This window comes from Mycetomoellerius zeteki, unplaced genomic scaffold (assembly GCF_001594055.1).
Source record: "Mycetomoellerius zeteki isolate Tzet28-1 unplaced genomic scaffold, Tzet1.0 scaffold126, whole genome shotgun sequence".
Classification (NCBI taxonomy): Eukaryota; Metazoa; Arthropoda; class Insecta; order Hymenoptera; family Formicidae; genus Mycetomoellerius; species Mycetomoellerius zeteki.
The window spans coordinates 98,019-113,987 of NW_017256190.1; the positions used below are offsets into that span (position 1 = coordinate 98,019).

At 29.0% G+C, this 15,969-nt stretch overlaps 1 protein-coding gene across 1 annotated transcript; it reads right to left on the bottom strand.

The window, feature by feature from the left end:
- Positions 1-2,529: 2,529 nt before the first annotated feature.
- LOC108731406 (phospholipase B1, membrane-associated) lies at positions 2,530-14,951 on the bottom strand. Its single transcript, XM_018461734.1, has 7 exons — positions 14,690-14,951; positions 8,857-8,958; positions 7,762-7,973; positions 4,598-4,774; positions 3,950-4,248; positions 3,309-3,487; positions 2,530-2,852 (listed from the first exon to the last, which is right to left on the bottom strand). The coding sequence occupies exons 1-7, from the start codon at positions 14,823-14,825 to the stop codon at positions 2,662-2,664; spliced, it is 1,296 nt and encodes a 431-aa protein (XP_018317236.1). The 5' UTR covers positions 14,826-14,951; the 3' UTR covers positions 2,530-2,661.
- Between the last annotated feature and the right edge of the window lie 1,018 nt (positions 14,952-15,969).

Here is a 15,969-nt window from a genome sequence, read left to right on the forward strand (position 1 = left end):
ATACTGAATGAATAAGCACAGCGGAAAAAACTAATATCAATACAATTTTCAGTATTACAAGTATCTAATTCGAATGTGAAACAATATTCTAGTGGTGTTATATAATGATCTAAATGAGAAGATAGACATCCTGATTTTGAAAAAGCATGCTGTCTATCTTCTCATTTAGATCATTATATAACACCACTAGAAAATTGTTTCGCATTCAAATTAGAAACTTGTAATACTGAAAATTGTACTAATATTATTTTTTTCCACTGTGTTTATTGTACATATGTATTCTGTTTCGACCATTCAATATAATCAATCTTCATATTTATAATATATATATCTCATAGGACAGTATATGTGAGAAACATAATCTATACAAATCAATACCTTAAACTGGCTTAAACGATCTAGCTGGATCTTAAGTACTTGTATGATTCCATGTGAAATTATTACATATGTAGTCCTTTAAAATGCGGATCAAAATGATTTTTCAGTTTTGAAACGCAAACTGTACGAAACTACTGCAGTAATATCACGAGTTAAATTGACTATAGCAATTTAACAATTTGATGCTTTTTTGCATCTTAGAACGATCTTAATGCTGAATGACATATTATTATATCACACAGAATGCAAGAGATTTTTTGCATCTTAGAACGATCTTCATAATGCTGAATATTATTATCTCGCACGAAATACAAGAGCTTTTACATATGATATCATTCAGTATTATTAAGATAATAAGAATGCGAGAGATTTGACATTATAATATGTCATTCAGTATTATTAAGATCGTTCTAAGATACGAAAAAGCATCAAATTGACGAAATTCAAAAGTACAGTTTAATTAAATAAAATAAAAGAAAGTATAATTTCCTTTCGCAATAATATAGTCATAATTCTTAGTTCTTTCTAGCTCCGTTAACTTCGTTATCTATGATGCGGAGAAAGTGAACATCTTCCGGTGTCTTGGCCCGAAATTTAGCTCTGCGTATGCCTATCATTCGACTGAAAACGCATTAATTTACATATTCTTTTTAAATTACGTCACATTCTAACTTACATTATTCATTATGTTGTGATATGTCGATGACTGTTCTCTTGCAAAAAAAGAAAACGATCACTCGAAAATGTACAGATAGGAATGAACATAAACAATGAACACAATGTTTCCCCATAATTTTACAAAAAACTGAAAGTGTCGACAAAGACTTTGAAAGCGTCGTTTTACGTCGGAATTTTCTTTAAGAAACATAAGGCACTTTCGCTGGTGTCTAAATTTGCATCTTAGCCCCCTGGGCATTTTCATAAATTATTCTTCACACCTTTAGAAAATGTAATTTTTTGTTTGTTGCATGAAAAAGAATAGAGACAACATCATAAAAATATTGGATTGCGTACGGATGCACAGCAAACGTTTTACTATGTATATGTCAGAAAACGTGCACAGACATTAAAAATACCTTTTCTTACTTTTCCGCGAATCAGTAATAATTAACAACTTTCTAATAATATTAATTAAATACTTTAATAAATCTATTTTGTGTAAATTCAACTAATTACATATTATAACTTACGCGATGGATATATTTCATACATAAATATATAGATATACATATATGTGTGTGTGTGTGTGTGTAAGTATATACCTACATAAATATACCTTGCTTTCCGATGATTTATTATTCCGCATCGTTACACGATTAAAAGATCAATCAAACACCATGTAACTCTCGTTATTTTCCATCTTAATTATATTTTTCTTTATAGGACGTAATTCTCCCATTTAAAACTAATCCTTCCTTGACATGATGCTTTCTTCAATTCTATTATTGACATTTTCCTCCTTTTTACGTAGAAACTGTCTGTATTTTTTTTTTACACAAAAAACGGCAAACCGGTTATGTAATTATCTAAGCACCAAATTTATCACGCCAAATTATTTTTAATAAATTATACTGCTTTCGAAATGAAAAAAACTTAGCAGTTTACAGATGTCAATTAGGAAAGAGGCCGATGCTCTTCACCGATACTACCGGATGACACTACTAAACATGAATGAAGCATGTTGAAGAAAGAGTCGTTCTCGTGCCCATCGATGTAATCCCCACCTGTACGATGACCATATTTACGGTTCCCCTGCATTCTTTCGTATTCCTATGCGGTAGAGGTGAGTAAGAGTGAGTAAAAGGCTACAGCAAATATTACGAGATGAGACTTTGCTTTTCAAACCCGTTTAAAATTTCATATCTTATACGTAGAAAGAGAAAAATTTTTAAGTATTAAAAGGTTCTCTTTTATTGAACTATTTTTGGAAATAATATTAAATACATCGTTCACACGTTTATTGCACAGTTCACAGTATAATATCCTAAAAGTATATTAAGTACAATTAAATTAAATTACGTATTCAATCTGTATAGATAGAAGATGGCAAATGATAAAGTATTTGACAAATTAATATTATTTAATTCTTTATAGTATCATGGAATATAAAATTGGCATAGAAATAATTTTCTATCTATTCCATTTCTGTTCTGTAAAGGGTTAATAAACGCATCATAGTATTTTGTTTACGCTTAAATAATTGATACTGCGACTCTATTTAAAAATCACGGGATCGTAACTATGATTGATGACCTAATAATGCTATCGACACTTTCTCTTTCGTCAAGTGCCAATATTTCTCGTTTGAAACGCAGCGGTAGTTGTAGTAGTAATAAATTGTTGCTTTGAATTTAATGTTGTAATCAAATAGGGTCTCTCCAGCGTTGGACAGTGAAATTTATGAAAAAGTTCGGTCCATGTCGTCGATTTAGCACCCACTGTTTCCAACAAGTTGTTCCATAAACCGTTTGCAACTGTAAGAATAGAAAAGATTTTCTAAATAATTTTCTGATTGTTTCTAAATAATTAAAAATATTCTAATTAGTTTAGAGTTAGTTCAATTTCATGAAACATATTTGAACATTTGTATCAAATTCTTTTTTATCCTATTTAAAAACTTAAGCTAACTCGACACTAACGCGACTGTTACAATTAGACAATCTAAACTACACGTGAAGGTAGTCAAATAGATTAAACTGGTTAATATTAGGTTAACATTCTGCCAAATAATATTGTTGCACTTTCTCACATTATTGTTTCATTATATTTAAAAATCGGATTGAGAAATAAAACACATTTTATGCAAAACATTTTGAATATAAAAGATTAATTTTTTAACTATTGATTTGATTATTAATATTTAATAGTTTTTTTTATTATTTACTTAATTATTAGTAAAACACTTCTTAAAGAATTCTGAACAAACTTACAAAGAGCATTGGTTTTTTGACTAACATGAAAACAATCGCTGCTCATATATGTCATATCGGTATATCCATCTGAAGCAAGTGGTATAGTTATGTCCATTAAGATAGGTTGGGCTACAACTACAAAGTCGTCTTTTTGAAATTCTGGATAATCAGCGATTTCCATATCTAGCATCTGCCATCTAAAACATATTTTCAAATTTTTAATCAATCCGCATTTTGCTATCAGTTATAGTGATAATAATAATAATACAATATATTAATAATAATATTAATTTATAATATTACACATTTTTAAATATATATTTCTAATTTAATATATCTGATAATTAAAAAGATGCAACCGGATATCCAGCTAGTATTTGATTTTTGGCAATGTATAGTATACATATCCGGTCAAAATTTTATATTGAAATGACGTGCATCATGGTGTGAATGCTCTGAAAACTCTTAGTATCACTAATATACTTTTTATATTTGGAAAATATCCAATATCCGACATTAGCTGTATCCGATTACATCCCTACTTCATATACATATATATAACTGAAGATTGAATTAAAATTACTTTAAAAAGTAATTATTTTTAACGTTTGATAAATAATATAATTTAGATTATTTTCTGTTTTATGTTATTTACTTACTGTCGTATAATATCATAATACATTGATCTATAACGTCGAAATGTGAGACCAAACATGCAGGAACACTCGATGTCCGTTGCAACGAAACATTTCAATGATGGTCTTCCTTTACGAGTATCGACCAAGTTCTTTAAATGTGGCGGCGGAATCAACGCTACAAAAGTCCGTGGCAAATTATCTCTTAATATCCGCAAAACCTGAAGTAGATCGGTCTTGTGATTTTCAAGAATTGACCAAGGTGATGAAGTCCAACACATTTCAGTACAAAAGTCATTGGCTCCAATCATCAGCGAAACCAACTACAAATCAGAATAATTTTACATAATTTTATATAATTTTAATCAAGCTACTTTATTATTGTCAGTGGTTCTCACGTAGTGAGAAAAGTTTTTTGGGCGATAAATTTTACCCGCGGAACCGGTCCAAATCTATACACGAGTAATGGGTCCGCGGATACCCGAATTTTACGTTGTGACAAGCAATGAAACGCTCCGTTTAGTTTTTTGTTGTAGAAACAGTTAGCTTAAAACTATAAAGTGTAGTTTTTAATTGAATAATTACAAATGACAAAACGTAGTTTGTATAATAGCATATATTGTACTGAATTTTTCTCGTTGTAACGAACTGAATTTGTCTAGCGCAATATACCTTCCAATGTTTCTGCACATTTATCCGCGGATCATTTTTTATCTTTTTGACCAGCACTTGCGCCATGTATATCATATCCACGGATTCGGCACCGGATTCAGCAATATTCAATTGCGATGCTTTGTGAGTGGTCAAAGAGTCTCCCAATGCAAATCCTATCAAATTGGGGTTGAATTCCTGCATTAAAAATTTTTAGGTGATTAATTTGTACACGCACACACGTATTATTTGATTATATAGTCTTTAAATCAGGCCTGTCCTCGTAAGTTGAAACGTTTCTACCTGTCCACGTGTCTCGCTCTATTAAGACAGCTGCGGCACGGCGGATAGATAGAAAGCGTTTCGACTCACGAGCCGAATTTCGAAATTTTGGACAAGCTTGCTTTAGATGTTTTTGTAAAAATTTGGATATGAATACTATTAAGCACACATTAAGATCCGCTTCACACAATTGAAGATAGGATTATTTTTTAAATTGATATATATATATAGATATATATTTTATATTCTTATCGATCTAATTTCTACTTATAATTGTCAGTCTTTAGAATTACTCCTCTCTCAGAATATAATTTTTGTTATCTACGTTAATATTCATCCAGCAGGTTCATATATATTAACTTTTTTAATTATTATTCAGCCAAATTACAAAATCTTAAAAATAAAAAATCGTGATTTTAATTGTAAACTCTCTAGAATTATTTAAAATAAAATTAATTGAAAAGGAAAGAAATTTTTAGGTAAGACATTTATTAAAGTAAGGAAAGAAATTAGAGAGCTCGTAAAAAATCATGAATATAAATTAATATTACTTAATGATGATTATGACAATGACCCCATTAATTAATATTACGTCCTGAATTACGTTAACTTTCGCTCGGCGAATTGCTTAATGTTCTGGTAAAAAAATTTTTCTTTTTTCTTTTTATTATATAAGACTATATAGCAATACAATATAAGCTTTTAGGAAAGAATATATTTCAGGAATCTATATAATCTTGGCCAAAAATATTAGGCACCTATATTTTTTTCATTATAATCTGAAACTCTTATAATCTGTATTGTTTCCTATTAATTACCAACATTTAAAGAGTTCTCAATAATTAAAAGGAAAAAGATAATTTATAGTAACTGTCATAAACCAATTTTTTAACTAAAACGTTAAATAATGTTAACCAGTTAACAAATTAACAAAATAAAATTAATTAAAAGAAAAGAAATTTTCTGTAAGACATTTACTAAAGTAAGGAAAAAAAACGCTTAATATTTTTTGTCAAAGCTGCAATGTAAACATGATTTTGAAATGAAAAGCCACTTGTAGCATACATAAAACGATTTGCTATTAGTCAGGAATAATCGATGGCTGTGCTGGTAATCTACTGTTCAAAAGTTAAGAAGAAGTAGAAAATTACACACTTAATATATTATAATCTCTAAAATACGAGACACGAGCGTCTCGTGAAGATCGAATGCAATCATTGACGAAAGTCTAAATAAAAGAGGCAGTTCAACGCGAAACAAAGATATATGATTATGTTAATGTTATGCTAAAATCCTTTTGCAACAATTCCTTCTCTGTTTCTTTAAATAGTAAAGCTAAAGATGTTGAATTGCGTGTTGCGAAAAAAATGTCGATTGCCTTGTCATTGTTTTACCGGCACCGACATTACAAAATTGATAAGATGCATCATGCGTCACATAATTTAAAAAAGAATCTTGATGTATATCTGAGCTTCTTAATTATATTGGTTTTCTTAATTACATCTTGGTTATATTTATATCTATATTGTTGAGGAGGAGAGTTGAAACGTCCAATTGGTGAAAATAAAAAGGATATCATCTCATCTACATCTAATTAATTGTAATTAATAATTTATGTCTGAATAACTGCGCTGATTCTCTTAGCAAAACTTAATTAGCCCTGATATAATTTAGCTTCAATTGTATTTTAAAGATTAAAAGTCCTTTTTAATTATCATTTATTGAAAAACAATTCACGAAGAGACAAACTATTTTATCTTACCAGGGATTTTTTATTCATTTATACTTTATACGTAAGAAATGAAAAATAATTGACTCGGAGTTCTGTGATCAAACAAAAAATGCTATTAAAAAAATAATATAACTATAAACACTTTATAATAAAGTCTGGTCAGGAACGATTTTATTAAAAATTTATAAAAAAGAAAAATACATATATTCTTCTCCGTATATTATCTCTCACGTTAACTTACACTCTACAATTTCAATTAGATTATAGAGTGAGATAGTATATATACATATATACATATATATACTATCGTACATAAGTATATGTATATATATACTTACAAAGAGAAAGTGTATATACCTTTCTCTCTCTTGTAAAAGCTTGACAAAATCGTTCGTGACCAGACTCTATTATAGGATTTCTAAATGTAACGCATATGGAATATTGCACTGATGGAAAAATACTGGAATAATCGGTAATAAATTTTAAGTAATAAAAAAAAATACATATATGTATGTATGTGCAAAAACTGAAATATATATATATGTATTTATAAATACGTACATATGATAACAAAAGTATTTAATTTTTTAATAGCACATTTATCCCTACTAAAAAAAATCATGTCACAAAGTTACATGACGAAATCATATAATTAAAACAAGCAAATCACATAATTGATTGTTCCAAATTAGTACGTAATTTTTTAAAATCACGTAATTTGAAAAATCACATAATATTAGAAATAATTTTTTTATCTATCGTATGATTTTGTAGTGATCGAATTTTAAATAATTAAATAGAAATAGAAGAAAAAAAACATATTGTCGTGAGACTTTACAAATTATGTAATTTTAAAAAATCAATATATGTTTTAATTACATAATTTCCTTATATAACTTTGTGATGTGATTTTTTTCAGCAGGGATGATTTTTTATTATTGCATTAATACAATTTGGAATATTATAAAAATAATTGTAATATATTAGATATTTCACTGATTTTAAATATTTTAAATACATTTGATTTAACCAAAGAGAATTAGTTCTAATCCTCTTTGGATTTAACTTCCACGTTTAACTACAACCGATTTTCATTTTTTATCTATTACATCTTACGCGTTGTTCATGTTGCATTTCGCTAAGGAGGTTACAAAATTTAATTTCAGTTTACCTTAATTATATTGGGAAGAGTTAAATATTCTCTCCACGTGCCTTGGCCTCCACCAGTCGCAGTAACTCCTCTGTTTTCTATGGCGACGTGAAGCACATTGTCTGCAAAAATCCCAGCTCCAGCCGTAAGAGAATCACCCATCGCAGCAATGACATCAATATCACCTGGTCTTAATTTATGTACCGATTCTGGCACTTCTGATGACCGACCACCTAAAATTTATCATCAGTCAAGCAGATTTCTTTCAAGTACACATTGTTTTATACGTCTATTATTGTTTTAATAATAATTTGGTTAACTACACAACTTGGAATCGATTATTCTTCAATGAAACGTCGAATTGACATACAGTAATTTTTATGGAAATAATGATTGAAATGAAATTACACTTTTTAGTTAAATAAACTTGCTCCGTAACAAAATTTTAAATTATTAAAATTGTATAAGAATTTTATTATTAATTGTATATATACAAAATTGCGCAACAGTTAATTTTGCTAAAAGAAAAATTTTAATTAGTTAAACGAACATAGACATTTAAAAATATTGAACTACAAGTAAAATGCCTTATTTATTTGTTAACCCGGCGTGAATGAGGTGGGTAATTGTTACACCGACTATGAGATAGGTATCATATACCTACCCATATATTTATTCAAAGATTTTTGCTTATAATAATACTATATAATGATTCGTTATTACATTATATTACTTTCTCCTGGATGTTCTAAACTTATCAACATAATAAAATAATAATTTTGTGTTTGAAATTATTTTTGCACTTAAAACGCTAGGTTATAATTATTTCGTAAAAATGCAAACCCCTCTCCGCACCCTTCTCTCCAACTACTAAGAGAGCGGAGTTCCATGAAACACAATAACAAGCAAAAATATTTGTTTTAAAAATGTCTGGGTATGAAATACCCGACCTCACTCACGCTGGGTTAAAGATGTTACTGGTAAAGTTTCATAATTTTTAATGATGATGTTTTTTTATACAAGTGTATGTTCATACTAACTTGTAAAGAGACAAAATAATTATGGAAATAAATAATTGTTAATAAAAAAATGAAAAATAAATTCTTAAAAACCTACCTGTCACATTACAAGGAAATGGAACATAGTTGGGAATAGTTTCTTGCACTTTATTTGCTCTTCTTGCTATTTGCAAATATTTTTCCTCCATTCCTGTTCTACCTGCGAAATTGAGAAATCGGGTGTTACAATTTACAAAGAAGATAGTACACACAGTAAAATAAATAAATTTGCATAAATTATGTCTCTAAAAAATGGATTTAATTTACGAAATTAATTAAATCTATTTTTGGATTGACTTAATTTAATAAAGTACAGAATAATATGAAATGTTTTGTTGACCAATTACAATATAAGAATAACCATAACTATCAAAAACATCTACTTTTTATCATAAATTTCTTCAAATAAAGAAATTCAATTTGTGAAGATAGACAGAATATTTTAATAGTTATGATTATTTTTATACAGTGTAATTGGTTGAAATGATTATACATTTTATTTTACAAATTTACTTTTACAAAATAAATTCATTTTTAAAAATGAAAATATATAAATTATACAATAATAAGATTGAAAGACCGCTAATGTTAAACATAATAATTTTAAATTAAGAAGCGCCATAACGGTCAGAACGTTAAGATGTTGAACTATTGTAAATTCATTTAAATGAATTTACAATAGTTCAACAGCTTAACGTTCTGACCGTTATGGCGCTTCTTAATTTAAAATTATAAATTATACATTTTATACTACTTTGTCAGTTTATTTCTTTTGGTAAATATGTTTAATTTATTGCTAAGACCTTCACTTTTTTTATTTATCGCATGATTCGTGTTGTCAGACTTGAAATGTCAAATGTATAATTTGAAATATCAAATTATATAATGTCATAAATTTTGTCGTTAAAAAAATAAATTTAGGAAATAAATTATTTTCACTTATTCGTAAAAGTTTAGATTTTTACATAATTGTGCCATAAATTCAATACAAAAAACATGAATTTATAAAAAAAGTAAGTCCATATTTTTTTTATAAATTCATCTTTTAAGGAATTTATGATACACAATTATGTAATTTGACATTTTAAATTATATGTCGAATTTAGCAAAAGGAACGAAGGTATCATAGTTAAATAATGATGAAGTACAGAATAATGAGATCCTAAATGCAGTACGCTACGTGCATCGAATTATCAGACAAGACGATGAATTATGCAGAAGAGCAGCTAAACAAAGTAGGAAGAAGTATCGCGAAGACGCGAGTTACATTCGCTTATCGCGTTTACCGGAAAAAAATTGCTTCCTTTGATTATAGATTACAGAAGATAACAATGTTTGATTATACAGCAGAAGCAATGTTTTTTCATGAGAAAAAACTCAAGATAAAAGAATTAAAAGCGCAGGTAGAAATTGTACCATTACAATCTTAATTATTATTATATAACGTAAGAATTTTTTGTCCTTAGAAAATCATCACAGTGTAACATCGCAGCTTCGCAAAATTCTCAAAATATTTCTTTAATATAATATATATATATTATATATGTATAAATTATAAATATAATCTGATATAATTATAAATGTATGTATAATTATAAATGAATATGTATAGAGATTAAATGACGAGAATTTAATTATTCAAAGCATTTTAATTATTCATAAAAATTCAGATAATTACGTACACATTATTCATCTTTAATGCTAATGTATAACGTGTTGCGGAAACATAAGTATTTATATCATTCGTATTATCTCGCATGTCGTATCTTTGAATATCGCGCATATAAATAATATAACGCATGATTCCTCGCGTAAAAGTTTATGATACTGTCTATCAGTTAAAATATATATTTATAACGGAAAAAATGTATAATATCCATTTGAATCAGAATTACCTTATTATTAATTGTTATTATTATACACTATCGATGTACATAAATTATATGCATATAGTAAACTACTTTATACACTAAGAAAGGATCACGATGTATTTGTATGTGTAAAATACTAAAAAACAAAAATTTCAAAACACAAATTGTAAGAATATATTGGATATTTTGCGTTATTTTATTACAAATATTTTCTTATCATTTGTGAAATTACTTTTGAAAACTTTTATTGTCAATTTTATTTACATTATAATTATATTAATGACATTTCTACATAAAATTAGTTAAGAATAATATAATTTTAGAATTTATTTTAGTCTTCCAAAGTTTAATTTAAAAGACAACTTTTTCTTCTTCTTTCGCTCCTATAATTAAAAAATTCTTGAGTCTTTGATATTTTTATTAAGGAGAGATCAAAAATAATTAAATAATCTGTTTAGAAATGTTGCTCAAGAGAAATGGAATATTCTGTATATAGTGACTTGGTGTACATATCTGTTTTCCTGTTATATTTCCGTTTATCTGTTTTCCTCGTATACTTCGTAGGCTTATTAAGCTAATTACAATTAGTAAGCTTCATCGCAACATTACGGAGAGAAATGAAATATTTTGTATACAGTGATTAGTATACGTATGTTCTCTTCGTATGTTTATCTTATTCATTATGCTTGAAAGCGTCGTAATAATCTTAGAAACCATCAAAATAATTGCGAAATAATATCAGCTAAGCGTTCCACTCGACGTTCGCAACGCTCGGGAGCATCATTTTATCGTTATTGTTTAGGTATTAAGATATTTTTCTATATAATTCGAGAAGCTTAATACGTAATTCGCAAACGCAGACGCAAAATGACGATCACCGCACGCAAGACACATACAAACGAAAACCAACTGCATGCAATGAAAAAACAAACGCAAATCTTCATTCTGCATCAGTGTTTACGAACTACGTTTTACGATTTTCGAATTATATAGAAAAGCTCCTTAATACCTAAAAACAATAACAATGAAATGATGCCCGCGAGTGTTGCGAACGTCGAGTGGAACGCACCCTAATTGAATTTTAGCACCTTAAACAATATTTAATGGAACGCGCCCTTAGTATCTATTCGAAAATGTTTTAAGACTGTTGGTGGATATATAATATATATATATATTCGATGTACGGGCGTAATAATATATATATATATATTAGTATATATTGTTACGCCTGTGATACATCGAATTTCTGCACATTAAATCATGTTACGAGTAAGGGTGCTGTCATAGGGTGCTGTCACAACAATTATTTATTAATAATGAATTTCTTTTTATACTATAGAATTCAATTTCGATAATCTTGTATTTAACGTATATGTGCAGACGAACAGTAATGCTTCCTAATAATTCTGGTTGATTCCCACTTTAATACTTTTCCGAGATTCCGTTTTCCGAAATCCAACTGTCATAGGACAGCACCCTAAGACGAAATGACACGTGATTTCCAAGGGGACGCTGACCGCGTTTGAATTTGATCTTAGCTGGAAGCTGTGTCAAAGCGGACGAACGAGCTCGCTTCTCTTACTTTTATCGTCGTTATTGTTGCCTTTGTGTGCTCAATAAAGAGTCTTGTGCCCTTTTTATATATGTATTACTATTTCTGCGATTCAAGAACGTGAGTGCGCGGGAGCGTCACATACATTTACAGTTGTTTACAGTTCGGAACGTCGCACGTGCGACATTTTAGAGATTTATCCGAGATAAACTTCTTTTCTTCTCCTCTGGAAAGGAGAGAATTGCAAGATATATCAACGCTTGCTTCAGTTCTTCAAAGGCCTTCTGGCCTTCCCCCAAACAAATTTACTCTTCAGTGAGTTTATAAAGAGGTTTAGCCAAGATGGAGCATCGCTTCACAAATTTACGGTAATACGATCTGAAGAGCTTCGTACTTATTTCTTGCTATGCGGAATAGGCTGCAGTCCCTTACGACAGCAATCTTTTCTGCATATATTAATAAGCAATTCCCCTAGCCGAAATTGTGTCCTAAATATCTAACCTCCCTTCTCGAAAAGTTACACTTCTTAGGATTTATCTTTAAGTTTACCGACTGAAATTGCTGAAAAACTTCCCTTAGATTTGCAATCATCTCTCTGAAAACGATTAAAGTAGACCAAGCACTTCACGGGGGTTCCAATAACTTCTGTAAAACCTAATTAAGATCGTATGCCCTTTTCATGTATATATGTTATTATTTCCGCAATTCGAGAACGTGAGTGCGCGGGAGCGTTACGGACATTAACGATTCGGAACGATTGTCGCGGATGCAACAATATATATATATACATATCGCTATACAGGTTCAACATACGTTTTTAATTAACTTTTTTCGTGCAATCAATTACTTATAGTTAAATACATCAACACTTAATGGTAACAGATAAATAAAAATATATTAATGCAACACACACGCACACGCACACGCACACGCAACATGAAAACTCTTTGCACTGAAAAAAATACTAAATTTTAATAAATATTTGTTTGAATAGTTCTGAATAAATATTTACTAAATATAACAAATAAATGTAAACATATATTTGTTTGATACAAAAACCATTAATTTGATTTAACTATTTTTTTTATTAAATAAATATTTATTTTTATTGAAATGTTTATTTACTGTAAATACAATTAAAAGAAATATATATTAAGATTTAGTAAATTTTTTTCAGTGTGACGATACTCATCTAGCGATTATATCTCGGAGAAACGGAGAAACAAGATTGTTTCTATTAACTGAAATAATATTTCATTCTTAATTAACTATCAAATTATTTACGAGACAATGAAATCTTAAATGTTTAAACATTTAAGATTTTACTGTGAATAATTCAATATTGTATTCGCTGCGCGATATAACTTCACATATCGAATACACGCACACATTTAATTGTCAAATTTAATTTAATTATATTATTTGAAAGCTACATTTAATCTACAAAATTGAAATTATAAAGTGAAATTAGAAAATTAATATGTCATATATCCGAAAGCTTCCATTTTGTTTAATATGTACCATTTCACTCTTATTTGAAAATATTATTTCTGAGCGTAAGTTTTAATTAATTAAGCTTTTAGTTAATTTTATTTTTGTTATACATCAAATATTAAACACGAATAAAATGATACCACGTAGCCACTGAAGTGGTGTTTCTGTCTCAATATATTTCTTAAAATTGCATGAAGAATACATATCTGTAGAATTGTCTACTATTTACAAAACTGACAATGAAATGCAGCTTTTACGATATAGTAAACATTAATGATCATTAATAATGTGTTATAACGTTTTCACACTGTGAAGAAGTCATTTTCGCTTTAAAGATGGTCGCTCTCAAAATGCACAACACACACAGCGCAAACTACATAAGATATTGATTTTATAACTCTTCACCTATTCCACAACTGTCTCCTCTACATATCAGGATTTTTAAACAAAATTTTTAGCTTTAATATAATGATGAATTTGAAATGAAGGTCTGTAATTTTAATCTTATATCAAAATAAAAATTGCAAAATTATTTAGGGCAAGAGTACACATAAACGAAGAGTTGTTAATAAAAGTTCCTGATAATGCATATGTATGCAACCGTGTACATGAGTATGACACAATTTTAATTGTTTCCTATAATCGACACAGTAGTCGGCCGCACTTGTCTATTGTGTATTCTTGTCCTTAGAAAAAGATTTCAGCATTGACACTATAATAAAATGATAATAAGAGCACACGATAGAAAGAGGCCGACTGTTGTGCGGTTTATGTAAAATCCTTGGCAGTGTGTGTAATCGCATATATGAGTAACACAATTTTAATTGTTTTCCATAAAACGATGCAATCATTAGCCGACACTTGTCTATCATATGTTCTTGCCTTAAGTGTGTTTCTAATGCAATTCACGAGGAAAATATAAGAATAGAATTCTCAAAGAATTTTGTACCATTCATATTACTAATTAAACATACCGAAAGCATCGAAACTCCAATTTCGCAAGGCACGGAGCAACATGATGTTAAGGGGCGTATCGAGAGCAGTCTTCTCTTCCATTGCCAATACGGATGTATATAGCAAGATACAGTAGAACTGGCACCAATTCAACATTGTTCCGAGGTACAGAATCGATTATGAGAATTTAAAGTTGTTTTGACTGAACACTCTGTGATATTTGGTGATTTGCAGCAGAGGCGTGTTGAACCGTCCGAGATCGAGATATTCAATGACCCACCGCAGAGCCGAACCTACAAAGAAGACTCGGATGCAATGGAAAACCTGGGACCTTGATTGTATTGTCTGACAATCAAAGGCAAGGCCGCCTTGTTCTGCGTCGTCATAGCAACAATAAACTATGAGTAATTGATTTCAGAAATATTAGAATAAAGGCCATTATTCACTGGCAGATTATACAACATTATCTTTGGTTATTCAACACTCCTTCAAATTTAACAATCATGTTGTCTGTATTGGAATAATTAATAAATGATGACTTTTTTATACAAAACGTGCAAATGAATGTTAATAAATACAAGCGATTTTTATGATATATTTTATAACACGTGCACGTAATGTTAAATTAAAATTATTAATCATTCGTAAAATAGTGGCTGTATAAATGCATCAATATATTTTATACACTACTATACTGTTATAAGGAAAGATGAAAAGCTTATCTTCTTTTGTAAGTAAAGATAGAATTGTCTTCAGCATGTGTTCACTGAATTCAGTGCGTGTTTCTCCTATAAGAAAAAAACTTAATTATATAATCTCACTTATCAGCTTGCAGACAAAAACTTATAAAAATAAGACTTTTCTAGTTCAAAGATATATGTATTTATATAATACTTTAAATTAAGAAGCGCCATAACGGTCAGAACGTTAAGATGTTGAACTATTGTAAATTCATTTAAAGTATTATGTTTAACATTAGCGGTCTTTCAATCTTATTATTGATATATAATATTTATAGTAGTAAGGCTTGGTAAAATTTTATTTAAATTTTAATTATCTGGATAATTTTTCGGTACATGACTTAGATCAAAACGTATACGTCACATTACTGATCGTGATCACAAGAAGTAATAAAAGTTGTATTAAACATCATTTCTATATATAGTAAAGTTGTCTCTCTTTGTTTCAATTTACAACTCGACTGTAATTAAATCACATCGCGATTCATTTTAACGTGCTGTATGTGCAATGCATCAATAAAGCGCATCGAATGAATTGCAAAATTTCCTTTTTTCTTCGT